Raw genomic sequence first — 19,576 nt, 5'->3', positions numbered from 1 at the left:
AGAATGTGAGAAGTTCCACAAGACGAACAACCCAAATTCTTCAACAAATTAATGGCATGGAGAAAAAAAAATGTGTGTGGTGGGGTGCAATACGGAAGAGAATACAGAAGAGGTATGCTGTGGAATCCGAGAGACTTACGTTTCAAACAAACCAACTATAAAATGGCATTTTTTGACAAAGGGGGAAATGATAAGGGACTAGATAGTAGGAATTATAACTATTATTTTATTGAGTATGATAATGATATCTGTTAGAGATACACGCTGAGATATGTGCCAGTTAAATGATAAGATGTCTAGAACTTGTTTTCAAATACTCCAGGAAAAAAATCAAACAAACATAAATCAACGAAAAGTAGGAGAAAAGAAGAGACAAGCCAAGATAGCCGAAATCTTGCTAAGTGACGAGGCTCGTCCCAGCTGTACCAGAGGTGCACCATCAGAGAGCTGCCCGCCCAGCCTCTGCACAGGCTGCACAGCCCCACACGGCGACAGGCTGGGCATCTCAGCTCAGTGTGCGCAGCACTGGCCCACGTGCAGCGGCCGCCTGGGAACTTGCTTCTACTACAGTATAAAGCCCTGCCCCAGAGCTCCTAAAGCAGAATTTCTGAGTGGGGTCCTGGGAATCTGCATTCAGTAAGCTCTCTCGGTGACACTAATGTCTGCTGAGGCATGAGAACTATGAGAGTGGAGAGCCCTGCCATGATGATGATTGGCCGCAAACCCACCCAGGACTAAGTGCTTAGCCCAGGACTAAGTGCTTATCCATGGGAGGGCTAAGAGTCCTGCCAAGAGCCTGAAGGGGTGAGATCCTCAAGCCTGAGAGTTAATTCTCCAGGTGGACAGCAGCAGTTTACTTCTGGAGGTCTCCCTCCACCTGGTTATTGTCACATGCCCTTGCAGACCCCTGATGGCCACCACAGAAAGCCCCTTCGGGCGTGAACTCTAGATTCAACCTGAATGCCTGGAAGTGCCTGACCAGTCTCTTGTTTTTATTACTTCCACCTCGGTTTCCCCTCTGCCCTTCCGCAGGCTCTGGCTTTTTTTTGTCCCATCCCAGGACAAGCCTCCAGAGCTCATGCCAAACCCACTGGGAGCCACCAGCTGCAGTCCCCTGCTACCCCAGGAAACTTCTACTCTGCCTAGTGAAGCATAACCCGAAAGCAGGTATCCTGACTCTATCATTCTGGGGTAGCCAGGGACAAGGCAGGAAATGTCCAGCCTTCTTTAGTAACCGAGCAGTGGTGACAACAGGCACATTCTCCTCATCTTCTACCCTCACCCTGATCCCACCCTTCAGCCCTCCCCAGACCTCAGCACCCACTCAGGGCACCCCCTCTGCCTCCTCTCCTCCCTCTTGGGATCAGAGCTGTTGTGGAGTTTTCTTCTTTGAGCATTCTCCATGTCAGACCATGGCCATGATCTCCATCCAGCTGCAGTGGAGATCAGTATTTGGCTGGGCACCCCAGCCTCCCTCACCTCTTTCCTCGCTCGTGTCATCCCCAACTTACCCGTCCTCTAGTCCTGTTCTTTCGCTTGGGAATATCCTCTTCCAAATCCTCTTCTTCATTCCCTTCTTCTACATTTTCATCATTTTCCAAAACCCTCTGAAATGGAAAAAAAAAAATGGAAAATGTGAGAAGCAGAATGCAAAGGGAAAAACCATCAGAGGGTAATTTTCAGAGTGTTCCGATTTGTTGTTATTTTTTAACAAAGTGAAGACACTGCCTTTGCTTGGGCAGTTGGGCCTCCAAAATGCTGCCTGGAGTTTGAACTCTTGGCACTACCAAGGCTCTCCTAAGTCCTTGGGCCCCTTCCAGACAAGTCCTCCCAGAACACGGACCTTTTACCATTCTTTTTGCCCAAGAAGAGCTTTCGAACAAGAGACTATGCTGGTAGGGGTCCTTTTCTATGTGGGGCCAAAATGTTTTATCAAAACTTACTTTTGTAAATGTAATGTTTCTTTTTGTTCCCAAAGGGCCACCTCAGAAATATGAAAATGTTTCTCCTTTCCCTGCCATTCTGGAACTCTGCCCTGTCTGATGAAAACAAGTAACTTCCTGTTCATCTGACCAGATTTAACACCAATGTGCTGTTCATAATAAACCACTGCTTTTTTTTTCTAGAAAAATAGACTTTTATTTAGTACCCGACTTGTCATGGAGCTTAAAGATCATGAATTTGAAATTATCTCTCTCCAGCAGCCCGCCAGTCACACTGCAACATAGAATCCAGTTTCCATTTTGCAGGTGAATACCCTGAGGCCGAAAACAGTTTTGAGTGCTCCAGATTATCCGGTGAAGCCATGACCAAAGCAAGGTCAGGTTCATCGGCTCAGCGTTTCCCATTCATTTCTCAGTATGGTGACTGACAATTCCAAGATGTAATCTGGCATACTCTCCATGTAGGGGCCTAAGCACATCCCTCCCTTCAGAGGAGGGGAGGAGGTAGGATGTGTTCCTCTGGGTTTAAGGGAGGGATAAAAGACTGTGGCAGAGGACCCAGCCCCACAGTGGGAGTAGGAAAAGAGGGAAAGGGCATGGAGCTCACTGGGCTCCGTGTCAGGGGGCCCAGAGGGTTTTTTGGGTTTTTTTTGGGTTTTTTTGTTTTTGTTTTTTTTTGAGACAGGGACTCACTCTATTGGCCTGGCTGGAGTGCAGTGGCACAATCATGGCTCAGTGCAGCCTCAACCTCCCAGGCCCAAGCAATCCTCCCACCTTGGCCTCCCAAGTAGCTGGGACTACAGGCACATGCCACCATGCCTGGCTTTTTTTGTAGAGATGGGGGTCTCACTATGTTGCCCAGGCTGATCTCGAACACCTGGGCTCAAGTGATCCTCCCACCCCAGCCTCCCAAAGTGCTAGGATCACAGGCATACCATGCAGGTGAGCTGCCACACCTGGCCACCTGGGGGATTCTTTATGGGCTCACTGTGTGATCTAGGGCAAGTCATCATCTCTTCATGCCTCAGTTTCCCCAATTATACAATAGGAATTCATTCATTCTATCTAAAGCATTTATCTAGTGCTGACTACACGGCAGGCTCCATGCTAGGTAAGCTACAAAATGGCTACAGTCCCAGCCCCAAATGGACTTTCCAGTCTAGAGAAGGGAGGACAGATTTAAATAATGTGCATATATTATCATATAATTACAACTCTTCTCAAAACAGTGGTAGGCAAGTTCAAAGTACTATGAGACGGTGTTAGGAGGGAGTTTTCCCTAATCTGAGGGCCAGGGGAGGCCTACATGAGGATGTGAGCTGAGGGAGTTGAGATGTGGAGGATGAGCAAAGGCTGGCCTTGTGAATGAGGACAGAGGGGAGGGAGGGAAAAGGGTCTAGGCAGAGGAAACAGCATAAGCAAACCCCCTGAGGCAGGCGGAGGAGCGTGGCTTGTCCAGGGAGCAGAAAGGCCAGTGTGACCAGTGCTCAGTGGCTCAAGGAGAGATGGCATAAGATGGAGCTAGTAAGGGGAATAGCTACCATATTACACAGGGTAACCCCATCTCCTCTTCCTTGTGGTGATGTCAAAGATCACAAACATGGTGAGAAGGCTGAGAGAGCGGCACGCACTACACCGTCGTCATAACCATCGCTGTTTAAGCCGCCTGCTGGATGACACCTCTGACCTGTCCTCAAAGCAGGGAGCCCAGGGGTGAGCCACCAGGCAGCGATCTTCTACCACTCTCCCCTGGCTAGAATGTTCTGCTCTAAATCACTGGAATCAGGACACTTCTAGTCAGCCAATCCATCCAAATAACTCAAAACAGGTCTAGTAAATTCTTTTTTGACTTCTCTACTAAGTTTATTTGGGAAGCCACCAGCTGACAGCATTTAACTGGTCTCTGGGCCAGCCTTAACCATCTAACAGAGAAAGAGCATTGTCTGCCGGACATGACCTCTGGCCCACAACTAGGAAATATCAGCCCCCATTCACAGTATAAGTCTCTTGAGTTCCTGACCTGGAGGCAGGAACACTAACAAAAGCCGACCGAGAGAGTGACAGGTCAAATGCTATGCAGCCTTTGGGGCAAAGACACAGTATAAATATAAGGTCTGGTTATGACCGTTGTTGCTGTTCGTAGAACCATCTTGCAAACTTTCCAGGTCTTGAAGTCACTTAATCATGGTAAGTTCCAAGTGCCTCAAATTTAAAGGTCATTGCCTCTGGCATCTCGGTACAACTCCGACTCTCATTTTTCATTATAAGGGTATTTATTACCCGCAATATGGACTCTGGGTTGGAAGGTGAAAGACTGGTGGGGGCAGCTGAGCTAGTCCCCAGAGTGCCACATGGCCTCCATGTCTGGGAGTAAACTGACTTCTCTTTTCCCTGAGGCTCCATCCTCCCTCTGCCATCAGCTTCCCTGTGACTCTAAAGTCTGTGTCTACGCCCCAGGCCTCAGAGGTGATGGCGGCAGACCCAGTGTGTCTGCATTTCCTGCGATGCGGCCCTGTCACCAGAAGCCTCTCGACATAATTCAGGAGGAGCCAGGAGTTTCTAACAAACAAAGCTTGTTTCAGAGCTCAGGAAGCGGAGGGGCAGTCCTGTATCAGGAGTCGGGGACGGGGGCGGGGTGTCCAACTACAAAGTCAGCTGACCCCCCCAGTAACAGACATGCATTCCTTGTCCAAGGACATTATCTGGAAAATAAACACATTTTAAAATAACTTTTCTCCCTGTTACTCTAAACAGTCTTTATGGTGATAACAGTGGTTTGTGGTTGTGTTTAAAAAAAAAAAAAAATCCTTTTTAAAGACTACATTATCTCTGGCCTGGAATACTGCAAAAATCTCCTGATTTCCCCCCTTCCATTGCTGGCCCTGCATCCAATCTCTTCTCCACGCAGCAGGCAACAGGATCTTTATGAAATATAAATTCACAGCCCTGATCAAAATCTTCCAAATGGCTTCCTTCTTTATATCACATGGAACCAAAAGCCACTTCCCTGTCCTGTGGGAACTGGGTGGTCTGGTCTCGGCTCACCTGTCGAAGTCCTGGGCTCTTTTCTCCCTGGCACAATACTCCGGCCACACAGGTCTTCTGTTCTTTCAACAAAACCAGCTCTGGCCTGTCTTGGGGCCATCACACCCACTGCTTCTCTGCCCAGAAAGCTCTTCCCCAGGACCATCACTTTCCTGACTCTTCTCATCCCATAGGGTTGAGGTTAAACCCCTCAACTCAACCAGGCATGGTGGCTCACACCTGTAATCCCAGAACTTTGGGAGGCCGAGGGGGGCGGATCAGAAGGTCAGGAGTTCGAGACCAGCCTGGCCAATATGGTGAAACCCTGTCTCTACCAAAAACACAAAAAATAGTTGGGCGTGGTGGTGGGCACCTGTAATCCCAGCTACTCAGGAGTCTGAGGCAGGAGAATCGTTTGAACCTGAGAGGTGGAGGCTGCAGTCAGCTGAGATCACGCCATTGCTCTCCAGCCTGGGTGACAGGGCGAGACTCTGTCTCAAAAAAAAAAAAAAATTCTTCATCTTCCTCAGGAACTCTACTCTGATACTGAATCTTCATACTGTTTGTTCTCATGGATTTTATCCTAAAATGCAATTATTTTACTTGTATTCCTTGTTTCCTGCCTGTGTGTCACATTAGAATATGAGTGGAGTGGACAGGTCTCTCTTGGTCTCTGTGTCCCTAGCACCCAGCACAGTGCCTGCACGGAGGAATCCCTCATGAAACTTTGGTCAAATGAATGAATGAATGAAAAAGCATAATCCATTCTCTACATGTGCATTTTAATAATGCAAAGTCAATAAAAACACTAAACTCATTTGACTTCTGGTCCTGGCTTTGTCTTCTAGCACAGCAGACCCATGCGGTGCATGCAGCAGACCTTCAGTTTACATCTGAGATGATGGTGGCGTGATGAAGACAATACAGCACCAGCCCAGTGCTGCATGAGAAGAACTCAAGCCCACCACCAGCTTTAAAGGGAAAGGGACCCGTGTCCCCAGAGCATCAAGGCTCTGGGCAATGGCTCTGCCCCATTCACTGATTCTGTCAAATTACATGAACTGAGCAAAAAAATACTCTAGCAAGTAACACACAGATGACAGACCTTGACTTCAAAATCTGAAAGTCACATACACACACACAAGGAAGAAAGCAGTAGGTGGCTTAAACACCAAAGGCAAGAAGAGATCCCTGTGGCTGGAGGGGAGATCAAGAAAGGCTTGATGGGGAAGGAGGCACTGGGGCTGAGCCTAAAAGATGACTGGGATTTGTACAGATGGAGATGGAAGAAAAGGCATGCCAGATAAAGGGCACAGCGGGACCAATGGCATGGAGGGAAGAAGCCAGAAGAACAAGGGGGGAAAGGAGTCGTGGAAAATAAGCCTGAAAACTAGGTTAGGAATGGAGAGGACAGGCCTGGGAAGGTCACGCTCATCGTTTTCGATTTATTTAGTGGGAAACAACAGTTTTTTAGCAGAGTTTCACTCTAGAACAAAAGGTCAGCTAACAAAGTAGGACATGTCAGAGAGAGGAAGAACCGGGGACAGGGCGATTCCTGGAATCTGTTCCCTCATGCATCCATTCAACAGATATTTATGGTGCACCTGGCAAGCACCAAGCACTGTTTGGGTGCTTGTGAGATATTAGGGAGCAAAACTGGCAACAGGTCCTGCCCTCGAGGAGTTTACATTCTACTGGAAGTAAACAGACATAAACAATAACATAATAAGTAAGTAGATGATGTAAATTAGAAAGCACATTAGATGATGATAAGAGTGATGGAAAAGAACAAGAAAAGCAGAGTGGAAACGGGAGGCAGGGGCAGGCAGGGCAAGGGTGTGGGATGAAGTGCAGCGCGGTCAGGGACATCTTTGAGAAAAGAGGAAGGCCAGGCACTGTGGCTCACGCCTGTAATCCCAGCACTTTGGGAAGTCAAAGTGTGTGGATCACCTGCAGTCAGGAGTTTGAGACCAGCCTGGCCAACATGGTGAATCCCCATCTCTACTAAAATACAAAAATCAGTCAGATGTGGTGGCGGGCGCCTGTAATCCTAGCTACTGAGGAGGCTGAGGCAGGAGAATCATTTGAACCCAAGAAGCAGAGGTTGCAGTGAGCCGAGATTGCACCACTTCACTCCAGCCTAGGCAACAGAGCAAGACTCTGTCTCAAAAAAATCAATCAACAAATAAATAATAAAATATAAAACCTAAAAAATGAAGAAGGTGAGGGTGAGAGGCAAGTGGACGTCTGGGGAAACGGCCAGGGCAAAGGCCCAAGGGCTGGGGTAACCTGGCGTGTTTTGGGAGGAGCAGAAGGAGATCCTTGTGCCTGGAGTGGAGCGGGTGAGGAAAAGAGGAAGAATGGAGTCAGAGAGTGGGGAGAAGGCCCTGAATTTCACTCTCTGACAGCAGGGGCGGTAGCGGGTTCTGAGCACAGGAATGATAGGAATAGACTTAAATTTTAAAAAGCTTCCTCTCCTGTGATGTACCTAAACAACAGAACACTATTCAGCATTAAAAAGAAATGAGCTATCTGGCCATGAAAAGACACGAAGGAACCTTAAATGAATGTTAGTAAGTCAGAGAAGCCAATCTGAAAAGGCGACATACTGTGAGTCCAAGCATATGACATCCTGGAAGAGGCAAAACTATGGAGATAGGGAAATGGCCAGTGGTTGCCAGGCATTAGGATGGAGGGAGGGATGAACAGGTGGAGCTCAGAGGATTTTTAGGGCAGTGAAACTTCTGTATGATACCATAAGAGTGGACAGATGCCATTACACATTTGTTCAAACCCATAGAATGCACAACGCCAAGAGTGAACCGTCATGCAGACTTTGGATGCTGGGTGATACGATGAGTCAGTGCAGCTCGCCTATTATAGCAAATGTGCCACTCTAGTGCAGGATGTTGATTATGGGGGAGGCTATACCAGGGGTATATAGGAAATCTCTGTACCTTCCTCTTCATTTTGCTGTGAACCTAAAATTGCTATTAAAAAATATTTTTTTAAAGACTGCCTCTCAAGCATTAGCAGGGAGATCACTGAGAAGGCAACCACAGCAGTCCACACAAAAGATGACAGCAGCTTGGGCCAGGGTAGCAATGGTAGGTGTGGGGAGAGGGGATGTGGGAGAACTGGGCTTATGTTGAAGGCACAGTCACCAGGGCTCCTGATGAGCAGGATGTCAGGTGTGAGACACAAGCAGGAGTCAAAGATGACTCCAAGGTCCCTTAGACAAATAAAGGTGACAGTTAATGAGGCTCTTCAGCTGCAGCTCATGGAAAGGAAAGGAAGGAACAAACATAAGCCATGTTGTGGCAACTCAATGGAAAAGACTTGACAATTCATCTTAACACAGGAATGGCAGAGAAGGCCAAATTCTGTGATTCATTCAATGCCTTTATCAAGACTCAACTCTATCCAGCTTGGGAAAGGCCCTGGGGACACAGTGGTGAGCATGACAGCATCGCCTCTGGCTTGATGGAACTTACCAAGCCAACTAGCAATGTATTATTCCATTATTATTCATTTAATTGTAGTTTCAATAAATTAATATATAAATTAATAAATTTACTGAATATTAAATATACACAATAGGTATAGCATAAAATATCAACATTTAATATGGAATATAAATTAAATAGAAATACAATTTAATTTTAATAATTTAATATTTAACTACCAATGCTGTTATTGCATAATAGGATTAATTCATATTACAATACTCCATGGCAAACATTGTATTAGACAATGAGAATTCCGGACAAATAACAAATAAGAAATGGTAGGTGTGAAGTCGGGTGCAGTGACTCATGCCTGTAATCCCAGCACTTTGGGAGGCTGAGGCAGGCGATCGCTTGAGGTCAGGAGTTCGAGGCCAGCCTGGCCAATATGGTGAAACCCCATCTCTACTGAAAATACAAAAAGCAGCCAGATGGTGGCACATGCCTGTAATCCCAGCTACTCGGGAGGCTGAGACACAAGAATCGCTTGAACCTGGGAGGCAGAGGTTGCAGTGAGCCAAGATGGAGATCGTGCCACTGCACTCTAGCCTGGGCGACAGAGCAAGACTCTGTCTCAAAAAAAAAAAGAAAAAGAGGTGGTAGGTGTGCACCATTATAATCCCATTCAGTGAGAGTTTTAGAAGTGGCATGGGTAGAGGGTGGGACCCATGGGGACAGAGCAGCCATCCGCCTGAAGGGTGAAGACTGCATGGGCTTGAGGAATGGCTGGGCGCCGCTGGGAAAGGGAGTGTGCAGTCGTGGGGACCAGCAAGGCTGGGTGTGAGGGTGGGGGGCAGGCAAGCTGGAGTCACATGGCCCTAGCTGGAGCAGACACTCCCACATTTCAAGCCTAGATGAAGGACTCTTGGTTCCATGGGGACAAGGACTCAGACTGTTTTGTCCACCCTGTGTCTCTGGGACCCCGCACAGTCCCTGTGTTCACTAGGCTCAACAAATTCACTTTGGATAGATAGACAGAAGAGAGGGAGGGGAACCGAGGTGAAGGCAATGAATGACTCCTTCAGAAGATAGGTTAAGTCAGAAAAGAATTTGGGAGCTTCCTGGCCACTATAGAAACGAGGCAGTCTGAGACTCAGCCCCGGCCCTTGAGGGCAGGATCCGGAGCCAAGCCAGTGCTGGAGTTCTGGAAGCTGTATGGAGACAGGAACCCTCTGTGGGGTCCCCAGCAAGTGCGGGAATACCTGTATTTCCTGGATGCTTTCCTCCTCCCTGGCATCCACCTTCTTCTCAACCCCCTCGCCGCGGAGCAAGGCTTCCAGCGTGGTGCTTTCTGAGGTGAACCCATCCTTCTTCAGGGGAAGCTCCACTTCTGAAAAACAAAGATAGAAAGGCAGGTCAGGCCACTAGAAGCAGGCGGGGCAGGAGGGACAGTCCTGGAGGACACGCAGGGCCCAGGGCTCCTGAGGAGGACTCCTGGAGGGAGAGGAACACTGGGGCCCCGTTCAGGTTTTCCATCTCCATTTCATAATCCAGAGATAGATTCCGATCACGCCCACACCCCCAGAGGAAGCTAAGCCAGAGCAGAAAGGGTGTGGGGTGGATGTGGGCTCACATGGCCATGCTTCTGCCTCTCCAGCCAGGACATCGGGCAAGGCAGGCGTTGGGAGCCTGGAGCCCTCACTACATCCGCAAAGCGAGGATAACAATGCCCAACCCCAAAGGTGGTTTTGTAAGGAGAAATGTGTTCAATTGCGTTAAAGTATTTTGAAAACTCAAGCAATGCACAATGTTGGCAACCAAGCATACTCATTCCCTCCTATCCCAGCTCTTGTCTGGCAACCCCATGACCTCCTCATGGCCATGCTGGCTGCCCAGCTCTGGCTTCCTCCATGAAAAGTTAGTTCAGCCTCAGAGAGGCTATTCTCATCAACCCAGGGGGAAACGAGAGCCTCAAAAGCCACGGGAAGAGAAGGAGCAAGGGCAAATGCCTCACAGGCCCCGGATGAGCAGAGTGGCCACTGCACGGCCGCACACCACGACCTTTTTTTCTGAAGGTATCAGGAGTTTGATCAGCTACCTGGGGCTTGAGGTCACTAAGCCAGCAGAGAAGTGGCAACCCAAGCCAGCCCTGCCCAGAAGAGAGACCGTAGAGAAGCTGAACCCCTTCCTCCAGGTGTCCCAAGCTCCTGACCTCACAGAAGTTGGTGTGTTTCTTTCTTTTCTTTCTTTGCTTCCTTCCTTTCTTTCCTTTCTCTCCCTCCCTCCTTCCCTTCTTTCTTTTTATTTTCCTTTCTTTCCTTTCTCCCTTCCTCCCTCCCTCTTTCCTTCCTTCCTTCCTTCCTTTTCTTTCTTCCTTTCTTTCTCTTTTACAGACAGGGTCTTACTTTGTCACCCAGGCTGGAGTACAGTGGCACTATCATAGCTCACTGCAGCCTCAAACTTCTGGCCTCAAGCAATCCGTCTGCCTCAGCCTCCCAAAGCACTGGGCTTACAAGCAGGAGCCACCATCCCCTGCTGTTTTTTCAATTAAACATACCAACCTAAGGTACAGGTGATCATTCTGATTTACTACAAAATATTTCTTCAACCTCTCCTCTGATCCTGCACCTCATACCCCCACACTGATATGTGGTCCCTACCGTTGTGCCAGGTAAGCTGGGAGCAGGAACTATGATGCAGTGGTGCCCTAGAAAACAGGAGAGATGAATGCCCGCTCTTGTGGGGGTATTGAGAGTTTAGTGTAGGGACTATTTACAGAGATGGGGGGAGGAGATTAAGGGATCCAACAAGGTAAAGCACCCCAGGTGGGTTTGGGGCAGGGGTGAGGGTGGGGAGGAGCCATGACCACTGCTGCTATTTTTGGAGGGACAGAGGGAGAGTGCTTGCAAGAACCTAAAGACAGCACCATTAGCAGAGCCCCGGGACAGGAGCTGTGGCTTGCAGAGGCCAGGAACCAAGGGAAGGAACAGCCCAACCACTCTCTCCATCCATCCTGCATCAGCCTGCTGCGTCCTCTCTCACACACCAACCTTAAATGGAAGCAAGAAGGGAAGGGAGGCCCCTTCACACAGCCTACTGAGGTCCAAGCAGGGTGAAGACAGAAAAGCACGGATCTGCAGGGGCAAATGGAAAGAGCAGCACCATCGAGCCTGCTCCACTGGGCTCTATCCCGACTCCAGCAGAACCCTACCTACACTTTCCATTTCCTCCACCAGAAACAGAGAGAGTCTGACCAATCTATGAGGAAGGGGCACGCGGGCATCTATTAAAACTGAACAAATGCACACCCGTGGGTGACCAGCCCCCAGAAAAAGAAGGTGGGAAGGAGAAACAGCATCTAAAATCTCTTGAGAGACAAAGTCTTTGGGATTTTTCTTACCTAAAAAGGAGAGCAAAGGATCCACTTCCCATCAAGGAGCGCTACCACAAAATCAACCACCTCTGGATCCATCTACTCGTTCAACAAATATTTACTGAGTACCTGCCATGTGACCACCACTGTGCTGGGACTAGGGATACAGGAGGCGAACCAAATAAAGACAGGCCCTGCCTTTAGGAGGCTTCCAATCCAAAGAGACAGGTACTAAATGCTAAATACAAAATCAAAATGCAATTACGAATTGTCTTAAGTGCTATGGAGGAAAACGACAGAATGAAATGTGGAAGAATAAACGTAGAGGGGTCTACCTTAGATCAGGGAGTCAGGGAAGGCCTGTGTGATGAAGTTACATTTAAGGTGAGTGTCAGAAAAACAGCCAACTGTCTGCTTTAATGAGTTCAGGGTGTGCAGCTCCACAGCCTGCTCTGATGACATATTACTCTTTCTCCCAAGTCAGAAAAGTCTTCCAAATGTCTAATTTAAAGCAATTAGCGTGTGTTGCCTCATGTCCTGTCCTCAGTCAAAAGAGAACAGCTGGCCACGATCCCTCAAACTTATAATAATCATGTAAGTTGAAGTTTATATTTTAGTATCCCCCTTAGCCTTCACAGCACTAAATAAATCCTATTTATTAGTGTTATTTCCCAGAATTGTACAGCATTTTAGAGCTAGAAAAGACCTTACAGATCATCTAATTCAATCATCTCATTTTGTAGATGAGTCACCCGAGACCTAGAGAAGTTAAGTAACCACCAAAAGCCACACAGCAGGATGAGAATGCAGCTGAATGATCTTTCCGAGATGTCACTGAAATCATGACAAGGGCCCCCACTCATTGTATTCTTATTAGTGGTTGACAGGCTCAGACTGAGCCTGACTGGGCTTTGGTACATCCATGTACATGCAGAGGGCTTGGAAAGCAGCAAACATTCAAAACTTAGCAGCTGTTACTGCTACATATCAATCCCCACTACACCCAAGAGCACAGTTATTAACCCATTTTACAGATGAGAGCAGTGTTGCTTGTAGAGGTTGAGAATTTGCTTGATATCACACAGTTGGTAAGAGGCAAAGCCCAGCCTTGAACTCAATCTGCCTCCAGACCCAGTCACCTAATTAGGCTGCATGGACTCCACCCTGTCTCTCTGTGGTCCTTCCTTGAAAAATCTTTGTCCAAACCTTTATGCATTTTCATTGCATTCTGAGACTCACTCCATAGTTTCTGTATTTCAGGATAAAAGGCAGATCTTTAGCTGAGGATGAGGGCAGTTTCGTGTCATGGTTTTGGGTTCTGCTCTATATGACCATCCCCATGCAATGTTCACCATTCTGCAACAGTATTTACCCACTATAGAATGTTCCATCAATAGTGAACTTCTCCCTCTTCCTTCTCCTGCTCCTCCTTCCTCCTCTGCTACATATGCCTCCATCCTGCTTTCCCATAATTGAATCTACTCTCTTGGTCCTCTTTAACCAAACTTTACCAGATAGGCACAGTAGAAGAACCAAGAGGGAAAACAGAACCAAATGGGAAAAGTGAAATAGAAAAAGCAAGAAGGGATCTCCAATAGCATCGAGAGTCCAATCCCTTAAACAGGAAAGTGAAGCACAGAAAGATATAGAGATTCTCCCAGGGTCACAGAGACATTTAGTGGCATCATGCTTCCCTAATTACCACAATATTTGATTGGCTCCTGTAGATTCTGCCTTCAGACAGCCCTGAAGTCAAACCCTAGCCTTGCCATGTATTAGTAAAGGGATCATGGGCTAGCTATGTAACCTAAGCCTCCATTTCCATATGTGTTAAATGGGTGTGGTCACAGTATCTATTTCACAGTGTTGGCGAATCAAACATGGTAATGCACTGCACAAAGAAACTCTAAAATAATCCACACAAAAAAACTAGTGTGATAAATAGGGTAGAAGATGAGGCTTATTAATTTTTGTTTTATTCTATTCGAAACTTAGATTCAAAATTAGATCATATATGTAAAGAATCCACAGCATTGTAAGTATCCTAAAAATGCTAGATGTAATTCCCGAAGTTTGAATAGTTTTTATTTCAATGTTACAGCTGCACTGTCCAACAGAAATGTAATACGGGCCACTTATGTAATTTTTAACTTACTAGTAGTCACATGCACAAAAAGGAAGAAAGTCAAGTGTCATTAATTTCAATAAGATATTTTATCTCATCTGGTATTTCTAAAACATTGCCATTCAACATGAAATCAGTATAAAAATATGGATGCCAAATTTTACATTCTTTTATCTGCATTGTCTCCAAAGTCTAGTGGGTATTTTCCACTTAGAGCGTATCTCAATTCAGACTAGCCACATTTCAAGTGCTCCATAGCTACACGTGGCTACCAGCTACCACAATGGACAGTGCAGGTTTGCAGCATTAAAAGTAACATTGACTATGACTCTGCTTCCAAAAAATGGAAAGAATTTTACTGTGGTTCTTAATGTTGCGTACGTAATACCTGCTGAGTACCATTCCAAGAGAATTCTAGCGGACCACTGCAAACCCTGGTTGCAAAGCATGATGGGTAAGGCCTGCAAGGTCAGAGTGAAAGGGTAGCCATCCCTCCCTACAAACACACACAGGGTGCACTCTGCCTCCTGACCACAGGAGGTCCCAGAGTGAAGGGGAAAGAAAGGTAACAGGTTCAAGCCCTTGCACAACGTATGTCCCAGACACACTTCTATTGAGCCCTTAGGGATTTCATTTATTCGATTTTATTTGATTATGGCCCATCTGGATATAGGATTTAATATTTTTTTAAAGTGTACTCACTTTGAACCTCACACAAATTTGGGGCCCACATAACCCGACAGGAGCCATTGAATCTTTAACATTAAAAGAAAATGGTCCAAAACACACACATAATTCATCTTTAAATTAGCCTGATTTTATACACATGGATATAAACCCATGGATCGTTACTCTCTCCACAGCGGCAGCAGCTGTCACCCAAGCCAGCCGCCTCCCTGGGCCCCCGTAAGCAGCTCTGCCTCTACTTCTAATTGGGAACAGAGATACTCCTTGGGTGACTTCCAGCACGATCCATCACACCAGAGACAGCTTCTGTGCAAACCGAAGCAAATCGGTTTCTAAATAAGAAAAAACCTCCTAGACAAACAAGGATCGAAGCATAGAAAGTCTTTAAAAAAAAAAAAAAACAAAAAAAAAGCACAAATAAAAGCAAAAAAAAAAAAAAAATGTCCAGCCAAGAGCAATGGCTTCTTCTCTTCAGGGCTACAGACAGGGCAGCCATCCTCTTGGGTGCAGATCAAAGCCACAAGCTTTTGACACAGGTGCCCCAAGCCTGCCACCCAACGCACTGAAAGCAAAGCTTCCACTGGGTTGTTGGAGCCACCGAGCTCATTAACAGGATGCAGGCGAGATGAGTCTGAAAGTGCAACATGGGAGCTCAGTGAGTAATTAAATCCCAGGTCATTTAAAAATGCAAACGCCACGAATGTCATGAGCTCCCCAAGCCTCTGCCTCCTTCTCCTTCGTTATTTGGCTCAGGATGGAGGATTGGAAACCTGAGAGTCGTATATGGATTATAATAAAATATACCGTATAGAAAACAGATTAAGACAGTTCTTCTTTGGGGAAATACACAAGGAGAGGAGCTGTCTGTTAGCTGTCGAGTTTGCAAGAGATACCATCTTTCGGGAGGCAGTGTGCTCTGCCAACAGACAGACTGCCCCAAGGGAAATTGTGGTGAAGCACCCCGACAAGGCACATCCATCCGTCCATCCATCATGGGCTCCCTCTGACGCAGGGGCCTGGAGATAGAGTTATGGTGCAAAAGGGAGGGAGAAATCCCACAGACAATGGCAAAGAATCTTCCTGCTAGATCATGAGTGCTCAATTTTTTTTTAGCTGCCTCTAGTTTTCCTTTAAAAATACAAACGTGCAGTTTTCTCGTCTGGGTGCTTATTATTTTGAGGAGTTAAGCCCATCATATTTCCTTGGATTTATACATCAACTTACACAAAGGAGAAAGGAGCTTAAGAATCATTATTTCATTTATCCCCATCAGACCGTCAGACTCGTGAGGAGGGAGAAGGGAGGGAGGCATTGTTATCTCTCACCTCACAGGGGAAGAGACGGGAGGGGGGTCAGAGACCTGATTTCCTAAGATGGTGGCAGGCCTAAGGATCCATCTGCTCATTCCCTAGGGGTGCCACTTTCTTGGCTGCCTTTGACTCCCTGTTTTGTGACTCATAAAGCTCAAAATAGATGAGGTTCACATTGAGGACCCATCACCCAGGCTGCACCCCGCAGGCCCTGTTACCACTTGCTTTAGAATCTCAGGATATCCATACAACAGGAGGACTCATCCCTCCCCTATATGGCCTCGGCTGTGCCTACCCTCTCACCCCTAAGTAGACATGCCAGGATGGGTGCCAGCATCCAGATATCAGGACCACAGATAAGCTTTCTCCCACCCCGAGACACAGAAAAACACCCACACTGCCCAAGGAAGCTCACCACTGAGCTGCCGGCAGACCAGGTAAATGCAGCTACCAGGAGGGTGAGGACGGGGAGGGTGGTGGGAGTAGACCGAGTGCGGGCAGCATTTCCAAAGGCAAGGTCAGGGAATCAGGAGAGGCTGGTCAGATGGTACAGAGTATCAGTTAGACAGGATGAATATGTTCTGGAGATCTGTTGTACAGCATGGTGACTCCAGTTATTAGCAATGAAAATTGCTAAGAGAGTCGATCTTAAATGTTCTCACCCACACACAAAAAAATGACAAGAATGTGGAGTGACAGACACATTAACTAGCTTCATTTAGTCATTTCACAATGTATACATATATTTAAACATCACATTGTATGCCATAAATATATATAATTTTTATTTGTCAATTACGCCTTAATAAAGTTTGGAGGGAAAAAATAATAATAAATAAAAATTCAGGCTGGGCGCAGTGGTTCATGCCTTTAATCCCAATATTTTGGGAGGCAAGGCGGGTAGATTACTTGAGGTCAGGACTTTGAGACCAGCTGGCCTACGTGGTGAAACCTCATCTCTACCAAAAAACACAAAAATCAGCCACGCGTGATCGTACACACCTGTAGTCCTAGCGACTCGAGAGGCTGAGGGAGAATCACTTGAACCTGGAAGGGGGAGGTTGCAGTGAGCCAAGATCATGCCACTGCACTCTAGCCTAGGTGACAGAGTGAGACACTGCCTCAAAAAAAAAAAAAAAAAAAAATGCATAGTTCAAAGGAATACAGACAACTGGAAAGTGCAAAAAGCTGCTCTGGGGTGAACTCTCAGCTCCATTACCCTAAAGCACACAGTTGGCCTTGATCTCCTATCTGTAAAACTGGGAGAACAAAACCCACTTCCCACTAGTGTTATGGGGCCAAAGAAGGTAACACATGTGAAGTGTCTGGCACAGGTAGAATGCTCAATAAGTGTCAGCTCCCTTCTTTCCACCTCCTACAGTTTCCCTCTCCTTGTGCTTTTCAGCAAAAACCCCTCACCTTTCTGACACTCTAAGACCACCAGACATGGTGAGTGAGGCACAGCTAACCCCTCCACGGGCATGAACCCAGCGGGGATGGAAACAGATGGAATCTGAGGCAGGTAAGAGGATGGAAGAGGCTGAGAATGAGACGCAGCTGGAAAGCAGAGACACTGGTGCTGCTCCAAGTCCAGGGTGGCCATTGCTCCCGCAGCTTCGGGGGAAAAAAATAATGGCAGAGCCACAATGGAAGATAATCTACTTTATCCCTTCATTTGACAAGTAATTATCAAGCACCTACTATGTATCGACTCTGTTCTAGGTGCTGGGACAATGACTCTGAAGAAAAGAGACAAAAATCCCGGCCCTCATAGAATTTATATTCTAGCAGGAGAGAAACAATGCATGAAGCAAACAAGTGAAACCTTCAGTGTGACAGATGGTAATCAGTGCTTTGGAGGAAAAACAGAGCCAAGGAGGAGAAGTTGGAGTGTCAGGGTGATGGGAGGGGGTTGCACTTTTAAATGTGGCCAGGAAAGTGCAAGCCTGAAGGAAGAGAGGGAGGGGGCTTCGCTGACATCCAGGCAAAGACGTTCCAGGCAAAGGAGCCTCCAGTGCAAAAGCTCTGAAGCCGGCCCATCTGCCTGGAGCAGGGTGAGCCAGGGGGATGATAGGAGACCAGCTTGGGGAGCTACAGGGGCACTGAAGGCCATGTAGGCACCTGCAAGAATGTTGGCGTCCACCCAAGTGCAATGGCAAGGCGCTGGAGGTGTTGAGCAAAGCATGACATAATGATGCCTACATGTTAACAGAATCACTCTGAGAATAAGTGAAGGGTGTCGGAGCAGATGTGGGGTGACCAGTGAGGAGTTACTGCAAAATGTTTGGAGCCTCTTAATGAGTCTGGTGCTTGAGGAGGGAGCTATGCACGATATGGACAGAGCTCTGTCCTCATGGTACTTACACTGTGGTTCTCAGATGTGTCCTGGGGGCAGTAGGCACTGGGGAGCAGTCCCCTGAGCAGGGGGCTTCCCCACCAGTGAACCAGGATGGAGGCCAAGTAGGGAGGCTGGTGTCAGTGCAAAGGGGGCAAAGGTGTGAAGCCATACCAGGGTGAGCCCATGGAGGAATGGTTCTTCAAGAAGAAAGTGGACCAGCCTAGCCCAAGGGCAGGGAAAAAGATCCAGCCACATGGGCCTGGCCTGGCATACCATGGTTTAACAGGTGTAGTAAATGCAGAGAGGAGGCCTTCCGAGTTCATCTCTGTGCTCTGGGCCATGGGTGCCTCAGGGCTGAGTTCTGGGACATAGGAGTGAGGTCCCACAGCCAAGTTCTAGGTCATCTATACACAGGGAGCTTTTAAAAGGCTTTAAGACAGAGCTGGGCATGGTGGCACATGCCTGAATTCCCAGCTACTCAGGAGGCGGGGGCAGGAGGAGGATCACTTGAACCCAGGAGTTCAAATATAGCCTGAGGAACACAGCAAGGCTCGTCTCTAAAAATAAATAAATAAAATAAAATGAATAGACTCTAAGGCAGAACGAGTTGCCATTCTGGGCCAGATGGCACACACTTTTCCAGCGAGAGGCAGCGAGCTATCTGCAGCACATTCATTGTCGGTGCTGGGGACGGGAACTGTGTTGCAGAGACCCACCCGGCAGTGCAGTGTGGAGGTGGCATCACAGTGCCTCCTCACACTTGCCAAGTCCTCCACCCTCCATCCCACACCCTCTCAGAATAACCCTGCAAAACCACCGTGACCTACATCTCACAGATGAAGGACTGGGGTAGGAGTGGTTAGGAAATTGTCCAACATCACAAAGCCAGTGGGTGGAGGGATCTAGACTTGAACCTAGGCCTTGTGATCCCTGTTTGGTGCCTCTCCTCCAGCAGAACAAGGATATTTGGACAGGGACGACCCCTACAACCCAGAACCAAAGAGGCAAGATGGCAACACTTGGGTCCCCCGGCCAGGCTGGGAACCGCAAGGGAAGCCAAGGTCAGCGGCCCCAGCCCTCTCCTCCCCGGCAGAGCCTCCCTCATCTGTGCAGCGGAGATGATGAGAGCTAGGTCATGTTCTCCAAGGTTGAGATCAAACACCAGATATGTCTCTTCCCCTCATCCCTTTAGAAATCTTTACTGCCCGTGGACCATGTGCCAAGCCTCATGCCAGGGGCTAGGGATAGAGATGAAAAAACGATAGGCCCTCGTCATCCAGGTGTCCACCTCCCAGCGGGCAGAGGTACAGGTGAGGTGCCCACCTCCCAG

At 47.6% G+C, this 19,576-nt stretch overlaps 1 protein-coding gene across 1 annotated transcript in view; it reads right to left on the bottom strand.

The window, feature by feature from the left end:
* The window catches only part of DPF3 (D4, zinc and double PHD fingers, family 3), a 280,919-nt gene that overhangs the window by 102,172 nt on the left and 159,171 nt on the right, over positions 1–19,576 (bottom strand). Inside the window, exons 4-5 of the mRNA XM_011983118.1 lie at positions 9,676–9,803; positions 1,512–1,607 (exon numbers count right to left, since the gene is read on the bottom strand). Coding sequence (XP_011838508.1) covers positions 1,512–1,607; positions 9,676–9,803 — 224 coding nt within the window. The remainder of the gene's footprint in view (positions 1–1,511; positions 1,608–9,675; positions 9,804–19,576) is intronic.

Source organism: Mandrillus leucophaeus, unplaced genomic scaffold (assembly GCF_000951045.1).
Source record: "Mandrillus leucophaeus isolate KB7577 unplaced genomic scaffold, Mleu.le_1.0 Scaffold246, whole genome shotgun sequence".
NCBI classification, from domain to species: Eukaryota; Metazoa; Chordata; class Mammalia; order Primates; family Cercopithecidae; genus Mandrillus; species Mandrillus leucophaeus.
This window is presented reverse-complemented; position numbering and strand designations above follow the sequence as displayed.